The sequence below is a fragment of the Physella acuta genome, unplaced genomic scaffold (genome assembly GCF_028476545.2).
Source record: "Physella acuta isolate Inbredline_101_S28 unplaced genomic scaffold, ASM2847654v3 ptg000692l, whole genome shotgun sequence".
In the NCBI taxonomy this organism is placed as follows: domain Eukaryota; kingdom Metazoa; phylum Mollusca; class Gastropoda; family Physidae; genus Physella; species Physella acuta.
The window spans coordinates 121381-141555 of NW_026732211.1; the positions used below are offsets into that span (position 1 = coordinate 121381).

Genomic DNA, 20175 nt, shown 5'->3' on the forward strand with positions numbered 1-20175 from the left:
TACGATCACGGCCAGCGCGCTCACATCGATTGGGACCGAAGTAACTGTGTCAACAAGCCTCCAGTCTTGTCGGTATCTTTAGAAATCATGTCCTCAATTTTATGGTCCTTTGGGCGTAATTAAATTAAGCTAATTACGGTCTCTAATTGCTAGTTTTTATGATTGCATCTGAAATTGTTAGGCAAAAGTAACCTGCATGCCAAATTTCAGATCTATAGAGCAATCAGAAGTGGGCTAATTTTCGATGTCAATTTTAACAACAAACACACGCGAAGCTGAGTTAATAAAAACGTGTTAAAATGTCGAGTTGACGTATGAAACTTTGTCCCTAGCGCTAACCCTAGCCATGACCTAATCTTAACTTGAATATTGACCTTAACAACACCAGAAAAAAAATTGAACCGTGCAGACTCTCCACCTATTACCTGTTCCTACAGTCCACCACTCAGCAGGGGGGGGGGGGGGCTTTGTATGCATCACTGGCCACCATTATAGGCACCTACCTGGTTCGATAGTATCTCAAATTACATCAGCAAACCTGTTTTCGCTTGTCATTCGTTTTACTGAAGGGTGTGTACAATTACTACAGTATAGTGTGTCAGCGTCTAATGTATATCAGGTTCGTTTTTTTTATGTGTTAGCATTTTCGTGAGGACACAGACATGTACTCATGTAGGCCTATCTTAGTTTTTTGTTGTCACCACGTATAAGCGGTCGGGTTGTGGTATACTTGAATTTAGGGTTGAGGTTAGGGTTGTGGTCGGGTTGTGGTATACTTGAATTTAGGGTTGAGGTTAGGGTTGTGGTCGGGTTGTGGTATACTTGAATTTAGGGTTGGGGCTAGGGTTGCGGTCGGGTTGGGGCTAGGGTTGCGGTCGGGTTGGGGCTAGGGTTGTGGTCGGGTTGGGGCTAGGGTTGCGGTCCGGTTGGGGCTAGGGTTGCGGTCGGGTTGGGGCTAGGGTTGCGGTCGGGTTGGGGCTAGGGTTGCGGTCGGGTTGGGGCTAGGGTTGCGGTCGGGTTGGGGCTAGGGTTGCGGTCGGGTTGGGGCTAGGGTTGCGGTCGGGTTGGGGCTAGGGTTGCGGTCGGGTTGGGGTTAGGGTTGTGGTTGGGTTGAGGCTAGGGTTGTGGTGGTGCTAAAATGTCACGTTTATACCTATGCCGTTCAACAACTAAGTGCACAGCCAGGTAATCTACAGGTCACGACGACCTAAAGTGAACAAAAAAACAAAAAACATTTCTATTCATGAAAGTGAACAGATTTTTGTGACGTGGCGGTATCTAAGATTGTACAATATGATTGATGGTCGCACGTGGTTAAGCTGTTTACAGCGTGTATCTGTCAGCTGTATCGTTAAGTACAGCCAACATGTGAGGAATCCCAACTAAGTCAATACACCATCAACACCACATGAACATACGTTCAGTTGAACACTATTGAAACTTAATTTTATGATTTGTCACAAGATTGGCTACTTTGAAGCCAATTTAATAACTTTTCTCACTGATGGTTAAATATCGACGAACTCTTGATAGGATTTCAATCGATTGTCCATTGATTTCTTTGTAAACAAGATTATTGCTGCGTCATGAGATACACTATTGAGGGGAGTTGGGCCCGCGTCACTGAGTGAATAGATCCGTATAATTTTTGTGTGTTGTGAGCCGTGCTTTCTATTTACACGAGAATCATATTGTAATCCGATTAGCTGCTTTTACTGATGCTCTGTAGGTAAGGAGGGGAGGTAATTTAACCTTATGATAGTCTGACATGAGGTGATGACCTAAGATGGGGTGACAAAGGTGGGCTGACCTGCGGTCAATTCCTGCTAGTATAGATAAAACTCAAGTGGTTTTGCTAATCAGATAATCAGGGGATTATGGGTCAACGATGACTGGACAGTAGTGGACAGTGGATAGCAACGACTGCAGATTTTGATGGCGGTGACGTAATGAGTAGGTGACGCGATAGCAGACGTGAATATAAGCCGGACATTTCCAACTGTACGGTCATTTTGAGCCGGAGTTTCCGTGTTGTCATACAGGTAAGTTAATCCGCTGATTTAATTTTGTATCCAGTGGTGCCTGGAGATTAACAGTGTAAAGTTTGATCCGTGCTAATCTGTGCTGGAATCACCCAGGATTATGCCAGAAAGTCTTGTGGGCTAGGACTGGTAGGATAGGCCTAGATTTTATGTCACCATCACGAGGCTAGCTTCATGTAGGCAATGTTAAAGATTCGGGAAATTCCCGTGTTAGTTCATGTTTAAGTGACAAATTGTTTGTTAATCAAGATTTATAAGTCTGCTTTTCAATTACGTATTTCTATACGCAATTACTGTAACCATTAAATGTGATACATAGCGGTACGTCCCTAGCCTTTCCTATAAGCCTTGAAGTCTAGTTGTCACGGCCACGGTTATGATTGTTCATGTCTCATCGGCATTGGCGTTCACGGTCTTTGTGGTCTAACGACCGCAGTGTCTTTCAGGGCCACGCTGTCTTTCAGGGCCACGCTGTCTTTCAGGGCCACGCTGTCTTTCAGGGCCACGCTGTCTTTCAGGGCCACGCTGTCTTTCAGGGCCACGCTGTCTTTCAGGGCCACGCTGTCTTTCAGGGCCACGCTGTCTTTCAGGGCCACCGTCTCTCTCAGGGCCACCGTCTCTCTCAGGGCCACCGTCTCTCTCAGGGCCACCGTCTCTCTCAGGGCCACCGTCTCTCTCAGGGCCACCGTCTCTCTCAGGGCCACCGTCTCTCTCATGGCCACCGTCTCTCTCAGGGCCACCGTCTCTCTCAGGGCCACCGTCTCTCTCAGGGCCACCGTCTCTCTCAGGGCCACCGTCTCTCTCAGGGCCACCGTCTCTCTCAGGGCCACCGTCTCTCTCAGGGCCACCGTCTCTCTCAGGGCCACCGTCTCTCTCAGGGCCACCGTCTCTCTCAGGGCCACCGTCTCTCTCAGGGCCACCGTCTCTCTCAGGGCCACCGTCTCTCTCAGGGCCACCGTCTCTCTCAGGGCCACCGTCTCTCTCAGGGCCACCGTCTCTCTCAGGGCCACCGTCTCTCTCAGGGCCACCGTCTCTCTCAGGGCCACCGTCTCTCTCAGGGCCACCGTCTCTCTCAGGGCCACCGTCTCTCTCAGGGCCACCGTCTCTCTCAGGGCCACCGTCTCTCTCAGGGCCACCGTCTCTCTCAGGGCCACCGTCTCTCTCAGGGCCACCGTCTCTCTCAGGGCCACCGTCTCTCTCAGGGCCACCGTCTCTCTCAGGGCCACCGTCTCTCTCAGGGCCACCGTCTCTCTCAGGGCCACCGTCTCTCTCAGGGCCACCGTCTCCCTCAGGGCCACCGTTATCACCATCTGGTCCAAACCCCAGTGACCACTTCCCTGTCAACGCCCGGCTATTTCGTCCCTGACCTTTCGTCTTATCTGTCCAACACACTCCCTCCTAATCTAACCCACAAGTTGTTTTCCCGACAACATACACGTTCTCACGTTAATGTGCACGTCATTAGTCCCTTGTTGTGACCGCTTGTAGAACTTCATTGCGTGGATTCCCAACTTAAATTGTTAAAGCTTTTCTGTGGTAAATATTTTTAATTATTACAGAGAAACCACTTTGACAAACCGGTAGTTAATATTGCAGTAATACAATTACTTTTTTTATAGCCTAGTGCAGTTCGGCCAAACGTGTTCTTACAGGATTTAATACACATGACAGACAAGTTGCAGACTTAATACTCTTTATGTCCTCTGGTTGTCACTTAACCAACATGTCAGTCATGCCTCCCCCCCCCCTTTCCCTGTAATCTCAAGGCCACTTGTCTTTTGGCGCGTGGACACGTCATTATTAGCACGTGACTGACGTCACCAGATGTGGCATGTTGTTGTTCCCTCCTCACCCCCCCCCCTCCCATCTGTCTCGTGTTTTGTAAACAACTGACAGTAAACACATGCCTGTATGGGGGGAGGGGGTGATGACAGTTAATGTAAATAACTCTTAGTTTCATACACGCGAAGTAGATGATGTACTATTCATAGGATGTAAATCTAAATATTGAAGTAAATAGTTTGGGTGGGAAATATACATATGTCCTTAGGCCTAATGCACGTCGTGTAGGCCCTATGCCATGCCTGCTAGTTGGCCGATGCGTTGAGTGCTCATGTGTTGAGTGCTCATGTGTTGCGTGCTAATGCGTTGAGTGCTCATGCGTTGAGTGCTCATGTGTTGAGTGCTCATGTGTTGCGTGCTCATGTGTTGCGTGCTCATGTGTTGCGTGCCCATGTGTTGCGTGCTCGTGTGTTGCGTGCTCGTGTGTTGCGTGCTCGTGTGTTGCGTGCTCGTGTGTTGCGTGCTCGTGTGTTGCGTGCTCGTGTGTTGCGTGCTCGTGTGTTGCGTGCTCGTGTGTTGCGTGCCCATGTGTTGCGTGCCCATGTGTTGCGTGCCCGTGTGTTGCGTGCTCGTGTGTTGCGTGCTCGTGTGTTGCGTGCTCGTGTGTTGCGTGCTCGTGTGTTGCGTGCTCGTGTGTTGCGTGCTCATGTGTTGCGTGCTCATGTGTTGCGTGCTCATGTGTTGCGTGCTCATGTGTTGCGTGCTCATGTGTTGCGTGCTCATGTGTTGCGTGCTCATGTGTTGCGTGCTCATGTGTTGCGTGCTCATGTGTTGCGTGCTCATGTGTTGCGTGCTCATGTGTTGCGTGCTCATGTGTTGCGTGCTCATGTGTTGCGTGCTCATGTGTTGCGTGCTCATGTGTTGCGTGCTCATGTGTTGCGTGCTCATGTGTTGCGTGCTCATGTGTTGCGTGCTCATGTGTTGCGTGCTCATGTGTTGCGTGCTCATGTGTTGCGTGCTCATGTGTTGCGTGTTACATGCTCGTGTGTTGCGTGTCACAGTACTCGTCTAATGTGTTGTGGGTAGTTATTGATTGAAGAAATTTCCGCCGTTAACATCAGTGTTGAGAGTGGGAGGATTTACCTAAACCAACTTAAGTTGCCATGGAAACCGGTTTGTTTACAGGCCAGTAAACAACGTTTAAGCACAGATTCGGTTATTCTCTCTTCATGTCAATATTGTAAACACGTTGCGGAGATCTGTAGCTGAGCGAGGTCTGTGAACTTCAAAGTTAGAGATTAACTTTAATGTACACCACAAGTAACATCTTCAGCAGCGATAAAATTTAGTGTCTTTTCTTTTTAAATCTCGACACTTCCCGTAGCCAGGGACGTCGCTAGGTCACCCCCATCCCTTATAAAAATTGTCGATTTGTACTTAAAAGACTGTTTAATTTAACTTTAATAACGAGCAAGTGAGTTTAAAATGTGATAATTATTTCCTTTCAATTTTCAAAAGAGTAATAGACGTAGCAGTTAGAATGTTTGGGAGGTAAACACCCATCTGAGTATCCGACCCCTATCACATGAGTGGTGTTATGGTGTTTAGACACCCCTCTAGCCCTATCCAAGACTGTTTGCCCCCCCCCCCCCCGCTGTGAATCTATTTCAAGATTGGTGTTATGGTGTGTTGACACCCATCTAACCGTATGCACCAGGTGTTTCCGCATGTCTCAACCACCCGCGAAAACCGTGGCACTCAACTAAGGTCATTGTTACGACCCCAAGTGATCTTTACCTGGGTTTGGTCCCATCGAGGAGGGCCAGGTAATTAGAATGAAATGCTTAGGCATGTTAATGCACTGACCAGTGCTGGTCGTGAGAATCTTTGGGCCGTGATGGCCACACCGGATTAGATTCCACGCGTGTAGGCGTGGCAGACTTGGGGTCTTGGGGGACTCGGCTATTAACGTGGCCAACAGCCCATAAATTACCTGGTGACACCACGGGCTGACCGTTGATGCTTGATCTAGGCTAGTGACGGTCCGTGTTTTACGGCTGGGAAAAAAACCTTCCAGGTCGGAGGGGGGGCGTAACAATTGGCGGCTAGAGTCCGGGATAGGACAGACAACGAGTTGAATAGTTTCTTTTGATGCCATTTTCAGTTGGGGGCTCACGAGCTTGTGTTTTAGTTTTAAGTTTTATGAGTAGTGAGAGTAAAGTTGTTCACGGAATCAGGAGAGTTTTCCAAACATTGAGTAAGTAGCGAGCTTATCACCTTTGTATTGACACTGAGTTTATTATGCTGTTTATATGTTGGTCCAGTAGAGCTGGAATTTTTATTTTTATTCAGTATAGCTGGAGGGATTAATGCCCAGTATACTTGAATGTTTTTTGTTTGGTCCAGTGGAACTGGAGTGTTCGGGTTTATTCAGTACAGCTGGAGGGTCAATTCCCAGGTACGTGAATAAATTCGTAATTTTTGTTTGGTTTGCTCAGTATAGCTGGAGGGTCCATTCCCAGTATACGTGAGTAAATCGTTTGTGATCCAGTGTAGCTGGATATCTTAGTTTGGTTGGCCCAGTATAGCTGGTGTCTACCTGTTTCAAGTGTCAAAGGTGATAGCCCTACTTTTAATGTTTAAGTTAAAGTTGTTTGTTGTGAGCCACATTTTTAATAGTTAACCGCCACCATTTAGCTGAATAAGTTCCGTAAGTGTGAATCATGGACGTAATGAGTTTTATTGAGTGTCCAACTCTAGAAGTTTTAGACAGGTTTTGTCGCGTAGAGTTGTTGCGACTAGTTGAGGAGCTAGGACTAGAGGGTGATGTCTCGGATAGAGATAGAGTTCTACGAGATCATATTTGTGTTGAGTTAGTGAATACAGGTAGATTAGAGGAGGAGTGTCTAGACTCGATAGAATATTATGAGATAGGACGTATTAGAGTAGAAGAAATTGAGAGAAAGTTTCAAGCTAAGTTGTTAGAGATCGCGAGAGAAAAAGAGGATAAGTTGTTAGAGATCAGGAGGGATATATTCATGTCAGAATCTTGGAAGGAAATTAACATTAAAAGTTTAGAGAAACTGTTCGGACATGAAGTTAAACTATTAGAGATCAGGAGGGAACGGGATTTACTTAGGCTATGGGAGGAGGCGCAACTTAGTGGGTTGTTTGACTTTCCAGAATCTGTCTCTGTTTTCTCTCAGGCCAGTGTAGTAGTTTCCGAGGATCGGTATAGAGATGAAGATAGTTTGTTGTCTGATAGAGTAGGTAGTGAGTTTTGTCAGTCTCAGACTAAGGCTGCCACTAGCTTTGGCTCAGTCCCTGAAGTCGACTCTAACCTAGCACAACCAGCACAAACGTCAAAACGTGCTGATAGCTTACGAGTTGAGAGTTGTGTGCCGACAAGTACTGAAGGCAGTCAGCAAGTTATTGGTTTAGATAAAATCACGGCGACCACTCTAATGTTGACCAGTCATGAAAAGGGGCTGTCAATATCTGACCCAGTGGATACAACCACCGATGATATAACGGCAACCACTCTGATGTTGACCAGTCATGAAAAGGGGCAGTCAATATCAGAACCAGTGGTTACAACCACCGCTGAAATCACGGTAACCACCGAGAGAGTGAATACCCATGAGAACAGGCTGTCCTCGTCTGAACCTGAACCAGTAACTGCATCTGATCAAGACCTTACCACTTGTGGTCTTGAAGGCGTCATGACCTTAACTGGAGGTCATGTGAATGGTGACCTACACCCTCAGTTAGACGAGTCAACGAATCTTCTGCCAGCCTCGGTAACAGACGAAATTGTTACCCATTGTCTTGGAGGTGAGCCTAACACGGGCTGTCCTCCCATTATCACAGCAGTGTTTAATTTCTCCCCGACCAAGTCCAGCAACCCAGAGGCCATGACCTCACCTGGAGGTCACGTGGATGGTGTTCTACATCCAGAGATCGAAGAGTCGGTGAATCTTTTGTCAGCGGTGACGAGCAAAGTCGTTACCTTTTGTTTAGGAAATGAGCCTAACTCAGGCTTCCCTCCCCTTATCTCGGTGGTGATTTATTGTTCTCTGACCGACCCGGTCAAGACCAGCAACCTGGAGGCCATGACCTCACCTGGAGGTCACGCGGATGGTGTTCTACATCCCGAGTTTGAGGAGACGACGAATCTTTTGTCAACGTCGGTGACAAGCGTAGTTGTTACCTCTTGTTTAGGAGTTGAGCCTAACTCAGGCTTCCCTCCCCTTATCACGGAGGTGATTTACGGTTCTCTGACCGACCCGGTCGAGACCAACAACCTGGAGACGGTGACCTCAGCGGGTCACTTCAACCGAGGGTGCGTACATGCGAGCGCATACCCCATCGCTTTCATGGAGACGGGGCGGGTAATCGTTCCCTCTTTGTGTGCCTCGATGTTCAGGATTAACATCGAGTCAAAACATGGCATTAGTGCAAGCTGTCCTGTGAAGCCACGCCTTATGTGCGAGTCGTTATTGGTGTGGACGGACAATACTTCTGTTTCTAAAATTGTGCCGCGCCGGTATAAAGTTCGGCTTAAGTTTTATGTTTACGGACTCATGATGACCCGAAAGACGGAAAACTAATTTGTGTTTCAAACCTATTAGAACTGTTCCCAAGATAGACTGTTTCATGTTTTCCCAGGACGCAAGTGTTCTAATCAAAATGAACTGTTTTCAGGCTTAAAGAGTGTACCTTTTACATGTCTTGTTTGAAAAAAAAAAAAAAATGTGTTATTGATGTTTTACATGATGATGAATTCGTGACAGTTTTTAATTGTATTGACAGGTTTTGTTGACTGATGACGTAACTATCAGTAAAACGAAGACTGTTGGTTTCAATATTAAGATTATTTGCGACAGTGACATATGTGTTGCAGATTTGCGGTTTTATTTACTTTGATGTCTATGTTTGATGACATTGTGGTTGGTGTATTTAGTCAAATTTGTTATTATGACTAGATCATCCACGTTTCTTATTTCTTTTTATAATGATGATGTTAAATTGTTTTAGTCCTATTTAGGTTTATTCTGGGACTTTTGAGGAGTTGTGAGATTGGGCTGGTGGTCTAATAAGAAATGTTCAATTAATTCACCAAGTGGCGAATTAATTTCTTGAAGGGGGGTGGTGTTACGACCCCAAGTGATCTTTACCTGGGTTTGGTCCCATCGAGGAGGGCCAGGTAATTAGAATGAAATGCTTAGGCATGTTAATGCACTGACCAGTGCTGGTCGTGAGAATCTTTGGGCCGTGATGGCCACACCGGATTAGATTCCACGCGTGTAGGCGTGGCAGACTTGGGGTCTTGGGGGACTCGGCTATTAACGTGGCCAACAGCCCATAAATTACCTGGTGACACCACGGGCTGACCGTTGATGCTTGATCTAGGCTAGTGACGGTCCGTGTTTTACGGCTGGGAAAAAAACCTTCCAGGTCGGAGGGGGCCGAGGGGACCGTCATGGACGGATATGACCTAGGGTCAGGCCTTAATTAAAATCGTTCCCACGGTGTAGGGCGGGGGACGAGTACTTTAGGAGGGTAGACCGGAGACTAGGGACACTCACACACACAGACACTCGGGACACGCACTCGGAGACGGACGTACTCGTCTCGGATAGCTAGGTAGAGGAGACATGGGTCGTCTCTGTGAGCTAGTGGAAAGCCACGACATGTTTTAGACTTAGGCTAGGCTAGACAGTTAGGGACAAGTAGGGTAGTCGTACTAAGAACTTTAGTTGTTGTAGTTACTGGTGTATTTTTCTGATTGTTGTACTTCGGTGGCGGGTTAATGTTTAAGTGTTGTGATTTGTGGCGAATAAATAGAGATTACTGAAGTTGGCTTTTATTTATTTTTATTTTTCTTCTTCTTGTTTACGATCCCCTGACTAGTTCGAAAGGATTAGAGAAGGGGGTACGTAACATCATTTACATGGATTTAGTTCCAGTCACGTGATCTGCTGGTTTAAAAACGATAGGCATCAGAGAATTTTCTCAGGTCGTAGTACTGTGTTTATCTGTGTCGTGTGGTGTGGAGTCTTTGGTGTTTTACAAATCTAACAGGTTTTCAGTTCAGGTAGGATGATTAAAATTTATTGGAAGTTCTAGCTGTTAAAAATTACTCTATGCGTCGATATAACGCTTGTTTAAATTTTTAAAGTTAAGCCTAATACTAACAGTGTAAAGCTGTTTCTGAAGTTTTTCGATATAGATTTTTTTAAACTTGTGCATTGAACGTATTTACGCACAAGTTATCTCCCCTGTACTGAGTTTACTGTCTTCAGCTGTGACCCAATTGAAGCTAAACAGCTGTGTAGTGATTCATCTTCAATGTTCTAGTTGTAAAATCTGATTAGCAAACTAGATTTTAACTTTTCTCGTGTATTTCAAGGCATTGGCTACTAAGCTATGCATCAGAAAACTGGATTTTATCGGCAGAATTTTAAAGTATTTTTACTTTTGTCCGGTTGTTCTTTTTAAATAAATGAAATTTGTACTTGTATGCCTTTACTATTTTCATCTAAAGCCCCCACCCCCATCTTTTTTATAGCTTAACCATCTAACCCCCCCCCCCCCACACCTTTTTAAAGCTTAACCATCTAAAGCCCCCCCCCCCCCCACACACACACACCTTTTTAAAGCTTAACCATCTAAAGTCCCCTCCCCCATTTTTTATAGCTTAACCATCTAAAGCCCTCCCCTCCCCCCTACATACCTTTTTTATAGCTCACCCATTCATAATGTCCTCTGTTTAACGGGGGGGGGGGGGGGATGGCACTGTCTAACGGGGTGTTGTGTTTACCGTCTCCCCTCTCACAAGCGCTGTATAACATCCCCTGCCTAATCTGTGATTTATTGTAAACTTGAGATCTAGTTCTTATTACAATTTTCCATTTTGTTTCATCAGTTGGACAAGTCTAAAGATGGCCGCCTGTATAACCCCCACCTAATCTGTTTTATTGTAAACTTGAGATCTAGTACTTATTACAATTTTCCATTTTGTTTCATCAGTTGGACTAGTCTAAAGATGGCCGCCTGTATAACCCCCACCTAATCTCTGTGATTTATTGTAAACTTGAGATCTGTTTATTTCATCAGTTGGACTAGTCAAAAGATGGCCGCCACATTCCGCTACACCCGCAACTACGTGGGCCCAGTCAAGGCCTGCATCCTCGACTGGAGCGGCACCACCATAGACAAGTACGTTCTGGCACCGGCCGTCGTCTTTGTGGACGTCTTCAAGAAACACAAGGTGCCCATCTCCATGACGGAGTCCAGACTGCCCATGGGGCTCCGCAAGGACCTCCACATCAAGGTATGTTTATTAAATCACTGGATCTTCTCCTTTGTTATTAAATCACTGGATCTTCTCCTTTGTTATTAAATCACTGGATCTTCTCCTTTGTTATTAAATCACTGGATCTTCTCCTTTGTTATTAAATCACTGGATCTTCTCCTTTGTTATTAAATCACTGGATCTTCTCCTTTGTTATTAAATCACTGGATCTTCTCCTTTGTTATTAAATCACTGGATCTTCTCCTTTGTTATTAAATCACTGGATCATCTCCTTTGTTATTAAATCACTGGATCTTCTCCTTTGTTATTAAATCACTGGATCTTCTCCTTTGTTATTAAATCACTGGATCTTCTCCTTTGTTCTTAATTGTAAAGTTGGAAGGGATTTCAACAAAATTATGGATTATGTGTCAACCTGTTATGGGCAGTGTAGGCAGCAGACTCTGGTTTCAGCTTTTCTCTCCAACAGTGTTTCTTCCAGACTTTTATCTGCTGGTGCACTTGAACTTTTTGGGGAGGGGACTAAAATTTCCGGGAGGGCGGAAACTATATTTCCTATATAAATTCCAGTTTGTTCAGGGGGGGGGGGCGCGGTAGACTCCCTTCGGTGGGAAGAAACGCTGCTCTCCAATGACTCATCTAGGAGACAACTCCAAAGTCAAAGAACTGCTGCCTTGTAGTTTGATCTTGAATAAAGGCTATGGAAGCAGCCTTTAGCACCTCAAGGGCTTGACAGGGTTAAGTCAAGTAAGCTAAGTCATACACACAGTAGGCTGAAATATGAATCAATATGGTCATCTGCATAACATGCACTTCGTGTGTATCCATCATGTTAAAAGTTAAATGAATTGGAGAAAACTCTCCCGTTTTACAATTTAAGAACAAAGAATCAGCTTCATTCTGTATGCAGCACTTTCTGCAGGTTCTTTCATTCCCTAATATTCTACTTTTGGCAGTTCCCATGGTCTCTAGCAATGAAACATTTTGGTAAATTCGTTGTACATTACTTGTAAATTAGCTGTACGCAGTTAGCCTGGAAACACAATTGTGCTTAATGCCACCAATTAGGTTAGATATGAAATTTCACATTAGCATACAATTTGACACTAGTAAATTAATGTTATTGCTACAGCTGGATGTTAAAATATTAATGTCATGGTGGTTTGATTAGAGTTGTGGTGGTGGTTGATTGGTGTTGAGGTGGTGGTTGATTAGTGTTGTGGTGGTGGTTGATTAGTGTTGTGGTGGTGGTTGATTAGTGTTGTGGTGGTGGTTGATTGGTGTTGTGGTGGTGGTTGATTGGTGTTGTGGTGGTGGTGGATTGGTGTTGTGGTGGTGGTGGATTGGTGTTGTGGAGGTGGTGGATTGGTGGTGTGGTTGATTGGTGGTGTGGTTGATTGGTGGTGTGGTTGATTGGTGGTGTGGTTGATTGGTGGTGTGGTTGATTGGTGGTGTGGTTGATTGGTGGTGTGGTTGATTGGTGGTGTGGTTGATTGGTGGTGTGGTTGATTGGTGGTGTGGTTGATTGGTGGTGTGGTTGATTGGTGGTGTGGTTGATTGGTGGTGTGGTTGATTGGTGGTGTGGTTGATTGGTGGTGTGGTTGATTGGTGGTGTGGTTGATTGGTGGTGTGGTTGATTGGTGGTGTGGTTGATTGGTGGTGTGGTTGATTGGTGGTGTGGTTGATTGGTGGTGTGGTTGATTGGTGGTGTGGTTGATTGGTGGTGTGGTTGATTGGTGGTGTGGTTGATTGGTGGTGTGGTTGATTGGTGGTGTGGTTGATTGGTGGTGTGGTTGATTGGTGGTGTGGTTGATTGGTGGTGTGGTTGTTTGATTGCTGTCATGGACAGTGTTTAAATGCTATTTAGAAATGTCACATCATGCTAATACAGTTGACTACTGAAAGTAACTGTCAAGTGGTCACTATACAACTGACACCAAATGTCATGTTGACATCTTAAAACAGACAATACCAGCTGGTTTGACCTGTTAGTAACTAGCACATCATTTAGCATCTGCTACCCACCCTTTAAATAAAAACCTGATCTTTGACCCTTGAACCTATGGTGACCCCCTAATGTTTACATGTGGTGACAGCTTGGGTTATGTTGACCTGTGTTACAGTTAACATTCAGTCCGTGGTAAACAAACTTCAGGTTACTGACCTTTCTAGTTTTAAAATGGCTCTATTTTAATTGACTTTGTTAAAAAAATCTCCTACTACATCAGAAATCCAGTTAATTTAATTACAATCAGTAATGTAGGTAAAATCTAAGTCTGGTAACAAGATTATGAAATGTTTAAAAAAGTTGCCACTGAATTTTGACCTGTAAGGTTATGCTGGTCAATGTATTTTACCATGTAGATCAGGTTTCTGTTTAACTGTTCAGCCGTTTTATGTCATGACTGTGTCAAGTGTGTGTATGACTGTCAAGTGTGTGTCATGACTGTCAAGTGTGTGTCATGACTGTGTCAAGTGTGTGTGTGTCATGATTGTGTCAAGTGTGTCATGACTGTGTCAAGTGTGTGTGTGTCATGACTGTGTCAAGTGTGTGTGTGTGTCATGACTGTGTCAAGTGTGTCATGATTGTGTCAAGTGTGTGTGTGTCATGACTGTGTCAAGTGTGTCATGACTGTGTCAAGTGTGTGTCATGACTGTGTCAAGTGTGTGTGTGTGTGTCATGACTGTGTCAAGTGTGTGTGTGTGTCATGACTGTCAAGTGTGTGTGTGTCATGACTGTGTCAAGTGTGTCATGACTTAGCTTACTTGACTTAACCCTGTCAAGCCCCTGGAGCTAAAGGCTGCAGCTATACCTCTCCACCAGACTCAGTTTTGGGCAGCTTTCTTTAGTTGAGCCCATGTAAGCCATACAGCCCTTGCTTCTAAGTTTCCCCCCCCCCCCCCAGGGGTTCCAGTCTAACCCTTGCCTCTTGATGTTGACCTCTTCTCATGTTATGTCTGGTCCATCCATCTTCAACTACAGGTTTTAATATCCCTGTGTTGGCTGTTTTGTGATTTAAAGCAGGTAGTTGTTTGGCATTTTGTCTGGCCATCTTATCTTTAGTATTCAGCTTAGGCTTTTATATTTGTGAAGGAGTTAAGTTGGTGTATTTGCAGCTTCTGAAGCTTGGTTTATTTTTACAAGGCAGGGTTGCTAGAAGGCTGGGTTGCTAGCCTTGTGCTCAACCCTTTTTTTTTCAACCCAGGCTTGGGACAGACTTGGGCTGAGTTGTGTATATGAATTAATGTATATTCATGTATACATGTATGCTGTAATGTGGTGTGATTTGGTGTAGTGTGGTCGTGGTTCTGTTTCATACGTATAACATCAAATTCTATAGCTCAGCTATACTGACAGAATAATTAAACTAACCTTTGACCTTGACCCCTGTCTACCCAGGCCATCACAGAGCTGCCAGAGGTCAGGCAGAGATGGAAGGAAGTCCACGGCAAATATCCAGACCAGGGATCCGTGGACGCCATGTTCAAGGACTTTGTGCCCATGCAGATCGCAGCCTTGTCCCAATACTCGGAGCTCATCCCTGGGGCAGCAGACGCTGTGAAGACGCTGAAGAAAGAGTTTGGCTGCAAGATAGGGGTCACCACTGGTTTCACAAGGAGCATGGTGGACGTTCTGCTGGCTGCTGCCAAGAAGCAAGGGTCAGTAACTGGGTTTTTTAAGTTGTATTGATATGTAAGAGCAGCGTTTATTATTATAATATTCTGTAGTCGTAGATATATATTCTATACAAATTCAAAAATTTTGATTTCATGTCAAACTATGATAGAATCATTTTAACTTTTAAACTCTTTTTTGGAGCTGCAATTTTATTTATTACTTGTATTGCATTTGTTAGTTCATTTTATCATCTCTCTTCATGTCATTAGTTTTTATTTTGATATAGAACATTGAAATATTTATCTGGCTGCTTGTCTGTTGTACACAAATCTGTTTAAAAAATGAGTCTTCTACAATACAACTGTTTGACCCCTGTGTTTGACCCCTGTGTTTGACCCCTGTGTTCGACCCCTGTGTTTGACCCCTGTGTTTGACCCCTGTGTTCGACCCCTGTGTTCGACCCCTGTGCTCGACCCCTGTGTTCGACCCCTGTGCTCGACCCCTGTGCTCGACCCCTGTGCTCGACCCCTGTGCTCGACCCCTGTGCTCGACCCCTGTGCTCGACCCCTGTGTTTGACCCCTCTGCAGGTATGAACCAGATGTCAATGTTGCTGGTGATGAGGTCATCCATGGCGCCAGGCCCAATCCCTTCATGGTTTACCGCAACCTTGACCTTCTCAATGTACCCAACATTCACTCTGTTGTCAAGGTGAGGTTCACTGTTTTAGCTATCATTTTTAAAGTTAAGTGTTGTGTTTTACTGTACCTGCTTTAGGGATGGCCCTAATGGTGGCCCTAATGGTAACCCTAATGACGGCCCTAATGGTGGCCCTAATGATGGCCCTAATGACGGCCCTAATGACGGCCCTAATGACGGCCCTAATGACGGCCCTAATGACGGCCCTAATGACGGCCCTAATGGTGGCCCTAATGGTGGCCCTGATGACGGCCGGCCCTAATGACGGCCCTAATGACGGCCCTAATGAGGACCCTAATGACGGCCCTAATGATGGCCCTGATGACGGCCCTGATGATGGCCCTAATGGTGGCCCTAATGGTGGCCCTGATGACGGCCGGCCCTAATGACGGCCCTAATGACGGCCCTAATGAGGACCCTAATGACGGCCCTAATGATGGCCCTGATGACGGCCCTGATGACGGCCCTAATGACGGCCCTGATGACGGCCCTGATGATGGCCCTAATGGTGGCCTTAATGATGGCCCTAATGACGGCCCTAATGGTGGCCCTAATGGTGGCCCTGATGACGGCCCTAATGGTGGCCCTAATGGTGGCCCTAATGACGGCCCTAATGATGGCCCTAATGACGGCCCTAATGACGGCCCTAATGACGGCCCTAATGACGGCCCTAATGACGGCCCTAATGGTGGCCCTAATGGTGGCCCTGATGACGGCCGGCCCTAATGACAGCCCTAATGACGGCCCTAATGAGGACCCTAATGACGGCCCTAATGATGGCCCTGATGACGGCCCTGATGATGGCCCTAATGGTGGCCCTAATGGTGGCCCTGATGACGGCCGGCCCTAATGACGGCCCTAATGACGGCCCTAATGACGGCCCTAATGAGGACCCTAATGACGGCCCTAATGATGGCCCTGATGACGGCCCTGATGACGGCCCTAATGACGGCCCTAATGACGGCCCTGATGACGGCCGGCCCTAATGACGGCCCTAATGACGGCCCTAATGATGGCCCTAATGACGGCCCTAATGAGGACCCTAATGACGGCCCTAATGATGGCCCTGATGACGGCCGGCCCTAATGACGGCCCTAATGACGGCCGGCCCTAATGACGGCCCTAATGACGGCCCTAATGACGGCCCTAATGACGGCCCTAATGATGGCCCTAATGATGGCCCTAATGATGGCCCTAATGGTGGCCCTAATGACGGCCCTAATGATGGCCCTAATGATGGCCCTAATGACGGCCCTAATGACGGCCCTAATGATGGCCCTAATGGTGGCCCTAATGGTGGCCCTAATGGTGGCCCTAATGACGGCCCTAATGATGGCCCTAATGATGGCCCTAATGACGGCCCTAATGACGGCCCTAATGACGGCCCTAATGATGGCCCTAATGGTGGCCCTAATGGTGGCCCTAATGGTGGCCCTAATGACGGCCCTAATGACGGCCCTAATGGTGGCCCTAATGACGGCCCTAACGATGGCCCTAATGGTGGCCCTAATGACGGCCCTAATGGTGGCCTTAATGGTGGCCTTAATGGTGGCCTTAATGGTGGCCCTAATGATGGCCCTAATGACGGCCCTAATGATGGCCCTAATGATGGCCCTAATGGTGGCCCTAATGACGGCCCTAATGATGGCCCTAATGGTGGCCCTAATGACGGCCCTAATGATGGCCCTAATGGTGGCCCTAATGACGGCCCTAATGATGGCCCTAATGACGGCCCTAATGGTGGCCCTTATGACGGCCCTAATGATGGCCCTAATGATGGCCCTAATGGTGGCCCTAATGATGGCCCTAATGACGGCCCTAATAGTGGCCCTAATGACGGCCCTAATGGTGGCCCTAATGACGGCCCTAATGATGGCCCTAATGACGGCCCTAATGATGGCCCTAATGACGACCCTAATGACGGCCCTAATGGTGGCCCTAATGACGGCCCTAATGACGGCCCTAATGACGGCCCTAATGGTGGCCCTAATGATGGCTCTGATGACGGCCCTGATAACGGACGGCCCTAATGACGGCCCTAATGATGGCCCTAATGACGGCCCTAATGACGGCCCTAATGATGGCCCTGATGACGGCCCTGATGACGGCCGGCCCTAATGACGGCCCTAATGACGGCCCTAATGATGGCCCTAATGACGGCCCTAATGATGGCCCTAATGATGGCCCTAATGGTGGCCCTAATGACGGCCCTAATGGTGGCCCTAATGACGGCCGGCCCTAATGGTGGCCCTGATGACGGCCGGCCCTAATGACGGCCGGCCCTAATGACGGCCCTAATGGTGGCCCTAATGACGGCCCTAATGATGGCCCTAATGGTGGCCCTAATGGTGGCCCTAATGGTGGCCCTAATGACGGCCCTAATGACGGCCCTAATGGTGGCCCTAATGACGGCCCTAACGATGGCCCTAATGGTGGCCCTAATGACGGCCCTAATGGTGGCCTTAATGGTGGCCTTAATGGTGGCCTTAATGGTGGCCCTAATGATGGCCCTAATGACGGCCCTAATGATGGCCCTAATGATGGCCCTAATGGTGGCCCTAATGACGGCCCTAATGATGGCCCTAATGGTGGCCCTAATGACGGCCCTAATGATGGCCCTAATGGTGGCCCTAATGACGGCCCTAATGATGGCCCTAATGACGGCCCTAATGGTGGCCCTTATGACGGCCCTAATGATGGCCCTAATGATGGCCCTAATGGTGGCCCTAATGATGGCCCTAATGACGGCCCTAATAGTGGCCCTAATGACGGCCCTAATGGTGGCCCTAATGACGGCCCTAATGATGGCCCTAATGACGGCCCTAATGATGGCCCTAATGACGACCCTAATGACGGCCCTAATGGTGGCCCTAATGACGGCCCTAATGACGGCCCTAATGACGGCCCTAATGGTGGCCCTAATGATGGCTCTGATGACGGCCCTGATAACGGACGGCCCTAATGACGGCCCTAATGATGGCCCTAATGACGGCCCTAATGACGGCCCTAATGATGGCCCTGATGACGGCCCTGATGACGGCCGGCCCTAATGACGGCCCTAATGACGGCCCTAATGATGGCCCTAATGACGGCCCTAATGATGGCCCTAATGATGGCCCTAATGGTGGCCCTAATGACGGCCCTAATGGTGGCCCTAATGACGGCCGGCCCTAATGGTGGCCCTGATGACGGCCGGCCCTAATGACGGCCGGCCCTAATGACGGCCCTAATGGTGGCCCTAATGACGGCCCTAATGATGGCCCTGATGACGGCCCTGATGACGGCCGGCCCTAATGACGGCCCTAATGACGGCCCTAATGATGGCCCTAATGACGGCCCTAATGATGGCCCTAATGATGGCCCTAATGGTGGCCCTAATGACGGCCCTAATGGTGGCCCTAATGACGGCCGGCCCTAATGGTGGCCCTGATGACGGCCGGCCCTAATGACGGCCGGCCCTAATGACGGCCCTAATGGTGGCCCTAATGACGGCCCTAATGACGGCCCTAATGGTGGCCCTAATGGTGGCCCTAATGACGGCCCTAATGATCGCCCTGATGACGGCCCTGATGACGGCCGGCCCTAATGACGGCCCTAATGACGGCCGGCCCTAATGGTGGCCCTAATGACGGCCCTAATGATGGCCCTGATGACGGCCCTAATGACGGCCCTAATGGTGGCCCTAATGGTGGCCCTAATGACGGCCCTAATGATGGCCCTAATGACGGCCCTAATGGTGGCCCTAATGGTGGCCCTAATGACGGCCCTAATGATGGCCCTAATGACGGCCCTAATGACGGCCCTAATGACGGCCCTAATGACGGCCCTAATGACGGCCCTAATGGTGGCCCTAATGACGGCCCTAATGACGGCCCTAATGACGGCCCTAATGACGGCCCTAATGGTGGCCCTAATGAGGACCCTAATGACGGCCCTAATGAGGGCCCTAATGACGGCCCTAATGATGGCCCTAATGAGGGCCCTAATGACGGCCCTAATGATGGCCCTAATGATGGCCCTAATGACGGCCCTAATGACGGCCGGCCCTAATGACGGCCGGCCCTGATGACGGCCCTGATGATGGCCCTAATGGTGACCCTAATGGTGGCCCTAATGACGGCCCTAATGACGGCCGGCCCTAATGACGGCCCTAATGACGGCCGGCCCTAATGACTGCCCTAATGACGGCCGGCCCTAATGACTGCCCTAATGACGGCCGGCCCTAATGACGGCCCTAATGGTGGCCCTAATGACGGCCCTAATGACGGCCGGCCCTAATGACGGCCCTTATGATGGCCCTAATGACGGCCGGCCCTAATGACGGCCCTAATGGTGGCCGGCCCTAATGACGGCCCTAATGACGGCCCTAATGACGGCCCTAATGATGGCCCTAATGATGGCCCTAATGGTGGCCGGCCCTAATGGTAACCCTAATGACGGCCCTAATGACGGCCCTAATGACGGCCCTAATGGTGGCCGGCCCTAATGACGGCCCTAATGGTGGCCCTAATGACTGCCCTAAGCCCTAATGACGGCCCTAATGACTGCCCTAATGACTGCCCTAATGACTGCCCTAATGATGGCCCTAATGATGGCCCTAATGACGGCCCTAATGACGGCCGGCCCTAATGACGGCCCTAATGACGGCCCTAATGACGGCCCTAATGACGGCCCTAATGACGGCCCTAATGACGGCCCTAATGATGGCCCTAATGAC

At 48.1% G+C, this 20175-nt stretch overlaps 1 protein-coding gene across 3 annotated transcripts in view; it reads left to right on the forward strand.

The window, feature by feature from the left end:
* LOC131949369 (phosphonoacetaldehyde hydrolase) overlaps positions 1 to 20175 on the forward strand; it is a 34308-nt gene that overhangs the window by 11603 nt on the left and 2530 nt on the right. For 2 of the 3 annotated variants that reach the window (XM_059311231.1, XM_059311232.1), the window contains exons 3-5: positions 10944 to 11160; positions 14543 to 14802; positions 15350 to 15470. In XM_059311231.1, the coding sequence (XP_059167214.1) occupies positions 10960 to 11160; positions 14543 to 14802; positions 15350 to 15470 (582 nt within the window). In that variant the 5' untranslated portion in view covers positions 10944 to 10959. Of the gene's footprint in view, positions 1 to 9875; positions 9922 to 10943; positions 11161 to 14542; positions 14803 to 15349; positions 15471 to 20175 lie in introns of those variants that run through there. The other variant, XM_059311233.1, reaches the window with a different exon arrangement.